Source organism: Podarcis tiliguerta, assembly GCF_965153285.1.
Source record: "Podarcis tiliguerta genome assembly, chromosome: 1".
Lineage (NCBI taxonomy): Eukaryota > Metazoa > Chordata > Lepidosauria > Squamata > Lacertidae > Podarcis > Podarcis tiliguerta.
Window position 1 is genome coordinate 97,272,425 of NC_139534.1, and position 12,986 is coordinate 97,285,410.

At 41.3% G+C, this 12,986-nt stretch overlaps 1 protein-coding gene across 1 annotated transcript in view; it reads left to right on the forward strand.

Annotated features, from left to right (window-relative positions):
• The window catches only part of AQR (aquarius intron-binding spliceosomal factor), a 51,651-nt gene that overhangs the window by 1,066 nt on the left and 37,599 nt on the right, over positions 1–12,986 (forward strand). Inside the window, exons 2-10 of the mRNA XM_083452336.1 lie at positions 2,170–2,226; positions 2,495–2,535; positions 3,632–3,667; positions 5,574–5,694; positions 7,549–7,689; positions 8,802–8,870; positions 9,177–9,277; positions 9,737–9,813; positions 11,526–11,590. Of these exons, the coding sequence (XP_083308462.1) occupies positions 2,170–2,226; positions 2,495–2,535; positions 3,632–3,667; positions 5,574–5,694; positions 7,549–7,689; positions 8,802–8,870; positions 9,177–9,277; positions 9,737–9,813; positions 11,526–11,590 (708 nt within the window). The remainder of the gene's footprint in view (positions 1–2,169; positions 2,227–2,494; positions 2,536–3,631; positions 3,668–5,573; positions 5,695–7,548; positions 7,690–8,801; positions 8,871–9,176; positions 9,278–9,736; positions 9,814–11,525; positions 11,591–12,986) is intronic.

Here is a 12,986-nt window from a genome sequence, read left to right on the forward strand (position 1 = left end):
AATTCGCACCGGCATTTCTAAACATCTGGATTGTTGTGCTGGCTTTTATATTTCGTCATACTCCACTTTCCCCCCTGACAGGGACTCAAGGAGGCTTACAGATAAAAATAAGAACAACGAGAAACCATTAAAAGCAGTTAAACACTGGTCGAATTAAAACTATGTCCTGCTCGTGGGTTTTCCATAGGCACCTACCCGGTTGACCACAGTGAGAACAGGATGCTGGGTTATATTGGCCTTTTTGGTCTGATTCAGCAGCACTCCTTTTATGTTCTCGTAGGAACAGTGCTGCTGAATCAGACCAACATTTCATATTCTAATCCAGCACCTGTTTTCTGCAAAAGCTGGATAGATGCCTCTGGGAAAGCCTTGGTAAAATATGGAATCAGTAGTACAGTTAGACTAGGTGCACTGCCCCGGAACATGGAGGTTTTGTTGATGATCACACTAAGGCAGGATACCTCAACCATGTTTCCTGCAAAGCATCATGCGTCCAAAATACTTTCTGTCTTCAGTGTCAAAAGTATTGTATTTGTGGGTGTATTGACCATTAGGCACATATGACTTGTTTCTCCCAACACTGAACTTTGTATTTAATAATGCCCTGACCTAGCCACTGTGATCCATGCGACGGTCACCTCCAGACTGGATTATTGTAACTCGCTCTACATGGGGCTGCCCTTGAGACTGACCCAGAAACTCCAGAGGGTGCAGAATGCCGCAGCGAGACTCCTTACAGGGTCTTCACTGCGAGATCACATTCATCCGGTGCTATACCAGCTGCACTGGCTCCCGGTGGAGTACAGGATCAGGTTTAAGGTGCTGGTTTTAACCTTTAAAGCCCTATACGGCCTAGGACCCTCGTACCTACGGGACCGCCTCTCCTGGTATGCCCCACAGAGAAACCTACGCTCGTCAAATAAAAACATCCTGAAGGTCCCAGGCCTCAGAGAGGTTAGGCTGGCCTCAACTAGAGCCAGGGCTTTCTCGGCTGCGGCTCCAATCTGGTGGAACGCTCTGTCACAAAAGACTAGGGCCCTGCGGGACCTGACATCGTTCCGCAGAGCCTGCAAGACAGAGTTGTTCCACCAGGCCTTTGGTCAGGTCCCAGCCTGACGCCCTCCTCTGGCAACCTGCACAGAATTTTGCTCAATGGTTGCCATTAATTTGACTTTAATTAATTTTTATAATGGAATGTTTTTAGAATGTTTGATTATTTGATTGTTTGATTATTTAATTGTTGTTAGCCGCCCTGAGCCCGGCTTCGGCTGGGGAGGGCGGGGTATAAATAAAATTTATTATTATTATTATTATTATTAATAATAAAGGAAAGCAATTGTTCTAAATACCCATGGACAACAATTAACACCATGAAGAAAGGTCATTATTATCATCTGTTGATTGTGGTTGCATATAGTTGCAGTAAGCCTTTTGACAGGCACCATCATTTTGCTGACTGATAAAATGAATGGCTGGAGCACACACAGAGGATATACTCACTGTACTAACTGGGGAGGGATTAGGACTGTGCCCCCAAAGCAGACCATTGTACTAGTAAGATATTTTGCCTTATAAATCAGGGCTCAAAATAAGAATGTCTGCCGGTCCTTTTTCATTATTAAAAAATAGAGCTTTCAACAAACTGGTGTGCATGCCACTCACCCAGAGGAAACTACTTTCTTACTGCAATCTGGCCCTATAATGAGTAGCTAGCTCAGCCTTTATCCACCTGGTGCCTTTGACATTGAACTGCAATGTCCATCAGCCCCTGCTAGCACTGGCCAAAACATCTAGAGGACAAAGGCTCAGCAGTGTTTGAATATTCAAGTTATTAAACTATTATTTATAAACATTTGGAAACCAAAGCACAGCTTCTGATTGGTTGCAGGAAGCAGCCAAGCTGTAGCCCCGTCAGACATTTGGCTTCCATATATAGTTCACAAACTGGAACAGTCGCTTCTGGGTTTGCGCCGTTCAGGAGCCAAAATGTTTGAGAACTAAGCTGTTTGAAAACCAATGTACGACTGTATAAAACCTTGCATCCTTACCCTTTTTGTACACAGAGGGAAAGTATGGAAATATTCTCATGTTATCCTATAGAATGGAGGTTTAACCAAAGGCTAGGACTTCTGATTGTATATTTTAATGGAATGACCTTTTATCTTACAGTTGGCAAACAAGTACTGGGCACCACATGTCAAGAAAAGGCTACCTTTTGAGTCGAAGGTAAATGCTTAAAACATTGTTAGTTCAATTTGATTTCAGTGCATAGATTATTATTCCTTCCCTGCACAGTCTTCTTAATACTTCTGATTTCATTTGTTGAAAACATGAAGCATTATTGTAGTTTTAAAACCGTGCTACTGTGTTGATGGTGTTAAAGAATTCATTTCTGAAAATGCATGTTACTGAAAAGAGGAGATAAAGGAGAGCAAGAATTGTGCTGCATATCTTTTTCTTTTTTCAAAAAACCCTCTCTCTTTCTTTGTTGTAGGTTATTGAAGATGTGTATGGAAAAGAAATTGTTAGGTCCAAGTATGTATACTGCATTTTCTCTGTTATCCATTATCAGTATCATAATAGACACATTTTTGACTTTTCAAACAGTGAAGTCTCCATAAAATAAGTGTCCGAATTCTGTGTATGTGTATGCTTTTCTTGCATAAATTGTCTTGCAAGGACAATTTTTTATTATTCCTTAGAAGAAATACAGGCCATAGACCAGTGCATCTCACCACTGATTATGGGCACCTGTCTAGAATTTTTATTTAATTAAAAGATTTATAGTCTTTTTCTGTCTTTATGAGTACAGTGGTACCTCTACTTGTGTTCACCTCCGGTTACATATCCTTTGGGATACGTACGTGGCAAATCTGGAAGTATTTTTCCGGGTTTCGGCATGCGCGCATGCCCAGAAATGGTCCCTCCAGTTGCGGAAACCTTGGGATCTGGTCAGAGCTCTGGTATGGATCCCGTCTGCAACCCGAGGTACCACTGTAAATCTCATTCAAGTTGGCTTATACAATAAGAGAGAAAAATACAGTTTAAAACCATAATATAAGACTTGCAACCTTCATATATCCCAATGCCATCTGGACTGAATGAAAAAGAGAAATGCAGCTGGGAGTTGTTAGTTTTCTGATGACATCTCTGATGGCAGTTTCATGTTAACAGTGAAAGCTGGTGCCCATCACAACTGGTAGGGGAGAAGGGAAGAAGGTCACCAGCCATAGACAATAATATTCAGAACCAACTAATTCAGGTTTTGTCCCCATCCTTCTCCCTGTAACACTAAGACTAAGGAGGAGAAGGTTGATAGCCAATGCCACCTGCTGAACTATTTGTAAATGGGGACAGAAAGGTGGGAGCTGGTTGAGGCAGACTGATATTGATGGTCCATTCATTCTAATAGACCAGCCTCTGCTGGGTGTTACATAGCATGGGAGACAGCAGAGAACCCAGCAGTAATTTATATCACAAGAGATGTGGAGCAATCAAAAGTCCATCATCAGCACCATAAGGAATCTGCTATCCAAAGCACAATACCCCTTGAGTTCAAATATACAACATAAGGTAAACTAATTTAGGCAAGAGTTGAAATGTTAATTTTCCCCCCTGCCTGTGATTTCAGATTTGCGATTAGAAAAATCATGCTTCTGGAATTTAGGTAAGTGTTTTTGGAGAAAGAAATGCACTTTAAAATGATAATCTGACCCATGTGCGGTAGTGTCTTACTGGTTCAAAAATCTCCTTTGCCATAAATTTACTAATTGGCTATTAGCAATCCACTATATCCCAGCGTAATCTCCACATCCTCCATTTGCAAGATGGAGATGATAATTTTGTTTGTTTGTTTGATACATATATAGCCCACCAGAAAACTCAAGGCATTGTCACAACGACCCTGTAAGGTAGGATAGACCAAGAGACAGTGACTAGTCCAAGATCATGGTTGCCTGGGGATATGAACATGGCTCCCTAGTCCAACACTAACCACTGTGCAATGCTGGCTCTATCTCTGAATATATCTTACAGGGTCGTTATAAGGATTGCTGACATAATTTGTATGAAATGCTTCAAACATTCTAATTACAAATAATATTTGTATTTACCATTACTAAGGCAAGGATGAAATACCATAGCTGTTTGGAAAGATAATGTAGCTCATTCCTTCACCTGGCCATATCCCAGCATGTCATAAGCTGTATAGTTGAAACTACAGGAAATACAATGTTATGCCAGCTAAAGTAAAGGTTTTTGTTTAACTCTTCCAAACTTTTAGAGAAATCAAAGCTTCCTCCTGCTTCGTTTTTCCCCTGTAAGCAGTGATGACACTCTGGGTGTTTTATGTAACTTTGTTGAAACCTTTGTTTTTGCACTGAGCCTGTAATGTATAAACTTTTAATGGGTTGTGATCCTTGCCCAATTAGATTGAAAAACCTCTGAGCCTTTGCTGGAAGAATGGAGATGGGCTGGGTAAATAGGTCTTTGGATGGAACACAAATAAATTTTCATAATGGGGCTTGGAGGAGCCTCGACATGAGCTAGATGTAGAAAAGGTTTGTTGTTTTGGTTAGGGCAGTGGTTCCCAAACTTACCCCTCTCCCATGGACTACTAGAAAATTGTTGATGCTGCTGGTGGACCACTTAAATATTTTTCTGCTGGTAGTGGCAAGCGTAATGCAGAGGGATAGATTGCTTCTTCTGTTTATTATATTGTAATACAATGTATTACAACTTGCATTCCAAAGAATTCAAATTATAATACAATAAGATACAATATAGGAAATTTTAAAACCCCAATATGAATAAAATTTAAAAATCAGTATGAATATTTAAGGGGGACATGCTGCAGACCAGCTGAATGACACTTGAAGATCACTGGTGGTCCACAGACCACAGTTTAGGAAACCCTGGGCTAGGAAGAAGCAAGTTATAAGATGCTGTAGGGAGGAGGGGGAGTGCATGGAAGTTATTTGTGGCCACTCTAGGTTGAATATCCTCAGCTCCCAAATAGGTTTTTGATTTTGCTTATGCTTGTGAAACCAAGTTGTCCTGCTTTTTAGCGCATTCGCAAGTGTCCACCGTGTCGATTCAATTTTTTCCACAATTCATGTTTTATTTGGTGTAGTAATGACTTTCCTAAAGCCTTTCTATGTTAGGCTGATGGCTTTTATTTCAAGAGACAGGAGGCATTTGCCTTTGAGTACTAAAGCAAGGGTCTGCTGAAGTGCGTGTCGCAAGTAGGAGGGTTGCTTATTCTTATTCTCCTTACAAAATCAGCATGAATTAGTGTTCAGACTAATGTAGTGCTTGTACCAAGTACATGTAAAACTTCTTTAATGAACAGAGTGTTCCAGAGGGCTAATTCATGGGCTGTCCTCACTCAGATTGATTTAAATGGCCCTGGTAACTTTTATTGCAGTGACCTGTGTTGGAGGCGACATTGGAAGCTACGTACAAATCATATAGATGACTTTTTTAGTTTTTAAAAAAGATCATTATGTTTCTTGTCCCCCGATGAATGACATATTAGATGGGTGGTAACTCTCTTGTCTTTTCACTTTTCACAGCCAGTACCTTGAAAATTACTTGTGGATGAATTATTCTCCTGAGGTGTCCAGCAAGGCTTATTTGATGTCAATCTGTTGTATGGTGAATGAAAAGTTCAGGGAGAACGTTCCCGCATGGGAGGTAATAGACTTCAATTATAGCCTGCAGTAACTTTGAGCCACAATTTGCAACTTTCACATTGCCCACTTAAAGTGTCGTCGCATGTCAGAAAGCGCAATACCGGCTGTCACTGTGCCTCGTCTGAAGTCGTCTGCCTTTTAAAACAACAGCAGGCTCCTGTTAGAGAATAGCAAGGGACAGTTGAAAGGTTTCACAGTGGAAGCAGGAGAAATGTGAAAAGAATTGTTTCAGTGATTGGAGGTGTTTTCTCTGCGTTGTGACTTGACAAAGTCTGGCACTTAATGGCGAAGTTTTTTGTGCTGTCAAAAGATAATGGCAAGAGAAATGTTCGTTTCTGTAGGACAGCTTTATTGGAAACTGGAGAATAAGTTTGCTTTGGGGCCATTTTACATTATCAATAGTTTCCAGTCTCCATGGCTCCATCTTCCAGTAATGCTAAGAGACATCCTTACGTTAAGAGGCATGCCTGTGGTAATGCAATGAAGCGTTCTTTGGGCAGGGGGTGGGAGCATAGTGACCTTGGTGGAGGCAGAGGAAGGAAGCAGCAATACTGCTAGGATTTTTGGAATGGGGTCTTGGTTTCCATTTGGAGCCAAAGGAGATGAAGTTGGATAATACACGGTTTTGTTATGTAAGTAGCAGCCTTGAGAGTTCCAGAGGGGAAGTAATAAGTTTTAACTAATTATTTCCCTGTCATATTCCTGATTTTTTAAAATTAAAACATGCCTCTCTGAAGCTGCATTTCAAGAAAAGCTTCTGTCAGCACATCTTGTTTGGGTCTCAGTTTATTTATTTATTATAAAAAGCCTTCAATTTTCTGTACACGGTCTATTTCTACTTTTACTTTTTGAGTTTTCACTGATAACCCAATTTCTATCATGCTGCAGGACACAGGTCTGTTGTGAGTGAATCACTTCTGTTATTTGCTAGTTTGCCCCCATTGTGATCCTTTGTACATTCAGAAAAAAGATGTTGTGCTTACCCCTCAGCTGGGTATAGAAGTGTGGGTATTGTATTTGGGTACCACCCAACTATTTCTACTCAAGAAGATAGAAGTGATTGGTCTGACTCCTGCTTCTGTCCCGTAACACTCTTCAGCAATTATATCCAGTGTTTAATAAGAGGAAACCCATTAACAGACCTAAATAATTTTAGTCCATTGATTTCAGTGGATCTACAGTGGTGCCCCGCAAGACGAATGCCTCGCAAGACGAAAAACCCACAAGACGAAAAACCCACAAGACGAAAGGGTTTTCCATTTGCAGAGGCGCTTCGCAAGACGAATTTACCTATGGGCTTGCTTCGCAATACGAAAATTGACGAAAATTTTCGGGGGGTTTTTCCGCTCCAAAACTCCTTTTTCTGAAGCGCTAAGCTGCTAAAAGCATTTTAGCAGCAAAACTGCTCATCCCTTAAGCCTTAAAAAGCTGTTTTTAGCCCTTAAACTGCCAATAGCGCTAATAGCGCTACTCCGCTAATGGGCTTGCTTCGCAAGACGAAAAAACTGCAAGACGAAAAGACTCGCGGAACGGATTCTTTTCGTCTTGCGAGGCACCACTGTACTCTGAGTATAACTAATATTGAATATCACTCATTGTCTTTTGCATTGTTCAAAGATACAGCTGTTCTGTTGGTGTTCATCACCGAATTGCTTACTGTGAAGCACAAATGCTACAATGCTACAATGCTACGATTCCTACTACATAGCTAGTTCCGGCAGTAAACCTGTGAGCAAATGGCCAGTCTGTGCTTGCCAACAGCTTACAGTTGTCATGTCCAGTGAGTGCATTCCCCCACTATTCATCCACACAGCATAGAAATGTGAGCTCACTGCTGACTTTATGTTCCCCTTAGACATTCAAAAAGAAGCCAGAGCACTTTCCGTTCTTTTTCAAACGTGTGCTGGATGCTTCCTTGGCTGAGAGTGACAGCGAGTTCTCTCTGCAGGAGCAGACCATACTCCTGCTCTTCCTTGACCACTGCTTCAACAGTCTGGTAAGCTTTATTCTTCAGAGATTTGTCATTGTTGTCATTTATGGTGTGTTTGGCAAATATGGCAGTAGTGTCCATAGTCCTGTCTACTCAGAGCAGCCTCTTCTTGTTAGCATGCTGTGCCTTTCCACATTCAGTTGTCACAGTATTCTTCTGAAGGAGTCCTCTTAAGTGGCATTTATTACACTAGGATTCCAAAGATCCATTTAGAGCCATTCCCAATGCCTGCTCCTCAACTAGAGATTGTATTTCTCTTAAGGATAAATCAGAGCCTGTGTTTGAGCAGGTTCTGCAGGTGTTCCAAGACCTCTTTCACTGGGCAAATATTCAGGAGCTAAGCCCTAGGATTTAGTAAGTGGGACTTTCATGAAAGTGTCGTATTGCAGAGTAACTTTTGATCAGTGTTCCTGCTAGTCTTGTCCTCTTTCAGGCTACTCCAGTCTCCCTCTTCCCCATCTTCCCCATAGATGTTTTCTTTCTCAGTAGCCACATTGGGCTACATAGCCGATAGAACTCTGCATCTTTGTTTGCTCTTAGTATATATGATTCTTCAAATGGACAGTTAAGTCTTCCTTTTGGTTAGCATTTGGCTTTATAGAGGTGATATCCAGCCTTGGCCTCTCCAGAGTAGGGGGGTTATGACTCGGAAGCCACTCCATGCACAGAAAATTCTATAGAACCAGATGATAACCCCTTAACATCAGATCTGCAAAAAAAATGACCCACCAAACGAAGTACATCAGCGGGGATTTTTCTTCTTTTTCCTGCTTTTGGAGAACTGACAAGCCGTGATTCATGGCTCACGGGCCGTGTTTGGTTTAATGGAATACTAGCGATATTGGCCGGCTGTAGATTATTTATTCCCCTTTCCTCATGGAATAGAGCTTTCCTGACTTACCACTGCAGCCTTCCAAAAGCCATTCTGGAGGGTTTGAGGGTCTTCCCGGTAGAGCATGGGAGGTGGCATGTTGAGGCTGTAGTGGGAAGGGAATTGCCAAAAGTTGGGGACACCCCTTCCTCCTTGTGCAACTAGAGGTGCCTTCCATTTGTGCAACTGTCGTTTTGAATCCAAGCCTCACAACCATACTAATAGCCTGTTCTGTTTCTTGCAACAGGAAGTAGATTTGATCAGAGGGCAAGTCCAGCAGCTTATCTCCCTGCCCATGTGGATGGGCCTGCAGCCTGTAAGTGTTTCATAAAGAATGCAGGGAACCTTTGAAGCATCATGTGGACATGGAGGTTCACTGGACTATTTCTGCTGCATTCTAATGAACCATTGCACGACAGCTTCTGCTGTCAGAGATTTATTGCTATTTTAATCAGCGGTTTTGCAGACTTTTAAATTCTTCTGCCTTTACAATGGGCAAGCATAAGTTCTTGTTCAGTTTGGGGTTTTGAAATTACCTTTGGGGCACCCAAATTAGATGGATGGAAATACTAGAGATCTAGCTCATCATTACTATTAAGAATTCATCGTCTCACCCTTTTAGGCTCGTCTGGCACTCGAATTGAAAAAGACATCAAAGCTTAGAAAATTTTGGAATTTGATCAAGAAGAATGATGAGAAAATGGATGAAAATACTTGGGCACAGTAAGTTTAATATTATTGCTTTTAAAAAATCATGTGTGGGGATTGTAATTTGCTGTCTGTGAAGAAAAGCTGTTTTGGCAAAGGCCCATTTGTACCTCATGCTGCTTGGGGAAAGTTGGGCTGACTAAGACCCCACATCTGCTTGCCATCTGGGTGTAGTGGATAGTGGATGTGATACAGTGCAGCTGTACCACAATATGTTCCTGCATATTATACTGGCATATTTGGTTTATTCATCCAGTACCGACACATTGAATAGACTGACCAGGAACCTTTCCCAAGTAAGCCAGGTTGAAAGACATGCAGTAAGACAGCTGCTTATGTGAGAACATAAGATGAGCTTTGCTGGGTCAGAACAGAAGCTTATCTAGTCCAACATTCTGCTTCCTGCCATGGTCAACCAGATCCACCTGGGAAGTTCAAAAGCAGGATGTGGAATCATGTGTTGCTGTTTTTTAGGGCATTTCAGGAAAGAAGATTCCTTTCGCAACTGATCCAGAAATTCATCTCTGTATTAAAATCAATACCCATTTCAGGTATGTAGTGCAAATTGTAAGTGTATGGGCTTATGCAAGAGACCTTCTTCTCTTTTACCTTGCCCTTTCCCGAAATTTAGGTATCCCAGATGAAAATGTGATTTGTCCTGTTTCAGCCTATTGCAGCTTATAGTATCTTGGAGGGAGGGTATGCAAGTATATTCCTGCCTTGAGCACTAGCTCCAGAATGGGAGCAAAATCACCATGCTGTTAAATGCACAGGAGTTCTATTCTGTAGAACACATTATTTGCAAAATTCTCCTCGTTGCACAACTTTGTTTCTCTGATGCAAAACAAAGGGAGATTTCTCTGAACCCTTTTGTGGGGAGTTTTTGTTCCTGTTGCACTGTGTAGAATTTGCTAGACTGACGTAGTGACTTTACTTTTGACGTGATTCAGTTGAAAAGCAGTCAAACAGATTTGCCAAATATCGAAAGGGAACTGTCTTTTTTAAAACTAGCTTCAGTTCTTCAAATGAATAGGTCACTTGTAAATTCTCAGAAAACTACTTTCAAATTCAGCGTCGCATTGTAAGTTTGAAGTAATGGCAAGTCTTATTCATGCATAACTTAAGAGTCTGTGCTTGCCCAACTGCAAATTAGCTCTCTACTTTAAACATACTTGGCTTCGCATTAAATATTATTTGGTGATTATTTTTTAATATCCACCAGGATTTCTCTCCCTGCTGAAAGACCCGACACCTCAAGGATATCTCTCCACTGAGGGTTTATTTTTAGAATAGACAAACTTGGCCTGAATATTTTCTGCTTATACAGGGAATAATAATTCTTCTTTTTTGTGGCCGCTGCCACCTCCTAAATTTTGAGTTGGAAGTAAGGTAGGAGAATGCCAGGGACCTCTTTTGCTGAGGAACCCTAAGAAACCTCTCTTCACTGCCTGCCCCAGCCTTTTGGCTTCACAGCATGAAAATCATGTGGGAAAAGTGTTGGAAGCTGTTGCCTGAAGGTGATTTGTGCACCTTCAGATACCTGCTCCCAACCTTGCATACTCTCACCCTGTCTGACCTTCCCTTCTGGAAATACCAGGTCAGTTGGAACATTGGGTACCGTTGCCTTAAGGTGCTCTGTTCAGCTTCAGGCTCCCCATTTGTGGAATGCTCTCTCCAGGGAAGTTTGCCTGGCACCTTCATTATACACCAGGGCTTTCCAAACATGGGTCTCAAGCTGTTTTGTACTACAGTTCCCATCATCCCTGACCACTGGACCTTCTAGCTAGGCATGATGGTAGCTGTAGTCCGGAAACAGCTGAAGACAGCTTTAGGCACCAGGCGAAACCATCCCTCTTCAGCCAGGCCTTTGGCTGACCAACACCCTATATCCTTTAAAATGTGTTTGTGGGAGGGGTGGTTTTGGCTTTCTTCTGTTTTTATTATGTATTTTGCGGTTTTATCTTTCATTTTTATGCTGTGAACCGTCCTGAGATCTGCGGATGAAAAGTGGTATACAAATTCAATGAAAAAAGTAAAATAAAAAATAGTTGTGGCAGTCCCTGATGTGCCAGAAGAAGGGAAAAAAAGGCATTTTCCTTGCCAAACTGGACTGCAATTGAGGCACAAAAATAGAAATTGTTTGGCCATCTCTGCCTAGAACCAAGGGTCTTGAAATAACTCTTAAGCATCAGCAGAATTTGATTTGGATGCATTATACATCAGTTCCAGGATTACTTTTTTAATTACCTGTATTTACTTCTAGGTCCTCTCTCTATGGATAAAGTGCATTACTGTGAAAGATTCATTGAACTCATGATAGATCTAGAGGTATGCCAAATATGGGATAAATATAGTGATCTACTGTAGCATCTAAGCCTCTTGAATAACTAAAATATGTGCTGCGTTAGTCCTAGTGTTGAAGCAGCTGACTGAAGTATGTTTAACTCGCATATAGAGCATAGGAAGTCCTCTTATACTGAATCAAACCTTACACTGAATCAGATCATCAGTCTGTATAGCTCAGGTTTGTCTACACGCTGACTGGAAGCAGCCTTCCTATGGTATCTATATTGTGAGAAGGTCCTAGCAAGGCTTTCAAAATCGTTAATATTTTTTAAAATGCCTAGCAGCATTCTTATGGATTTCCTGAAAATTTTCGTTTTGAATAGCGAGCTAGTTCATGCATCGGTAACTGACAGGAATCATATCACATATGACTGCCTTTGTTTTATTTTAAGATGTGTAAAATTATTTCAGCAGGAGAGACTCTGTAAAAAAGTGTGGCTGTGTCACCCACTCTGGATGCAGTTAGCTACGAAGCTCCACGGCTTTAATCTTCAATAGAAATGTGATATGTTCTCATATTTGTTTGCTTTGCTAAAAACTCAATGTTTCCAAGGAGGAACATGGCTGGTATCATTGAGCCTATCCACTCTGAACAGGATTCTGGCCCCAGAGAGAGGGTATGCAAGATATTCAGCTGGGATGCTGCTGGATCGTAGCCAAAATGCCAAGCATCAGAACATTTCATGTAGGTTCATTCTGCGCTAAGGGCATTACAGGAGAGTTAAAGGAGTTTAGATAGTTTCTGAAGCCTGTTGTGCTGATTGGAACTGGCAAACCAGAAATCGTCTATAAAAAGCCATCACATTTGTTCTCCTGTAGCTTGTCCCATCTGAACAGAGTGTCTTTACCTATACTTAAGATCCCTTTTCTTCCCCCAGGGCGTTTCAGGGTTTTGTATTCAGTTACATTTATATTGTGATTGAGGCTAAACTGCCAGAGCATTTCAGCGATTAGCATGACTTTGGTGGAAGTGAGCCATGTGCTCCCACCAGTTCATTTTTTATTGTCAATAAATATGCCCCCCCCCCCTTTAATCAGTTCAGGCTTCTCATTGCCATTAACTGTGCTCTGTCTGTCTAAAACCTTTTGACAGTTATGGCCATATAAGGTGTTTTGCATTTCTTATTTCATGTATTTCTGTAGCATGGAGCTGTAATGATCGAAATAGCTGTATCGCAGTAGTCTATTGACCCCCAGCTTCTGCTGCGGTTTTTGACATCTGACAAGGAGATACTTTAGGAGGATTTTTAAAGAAAAGAAACATTTTTGTAATATTTTATTAATGAATAATTTAGAAATTGTTGTTTAAATGAGAAGGAAAGGGCTTAATTCTTCACATGGCTGCTCAGGAGTAAATCCCATTGAATTCAATGGGACT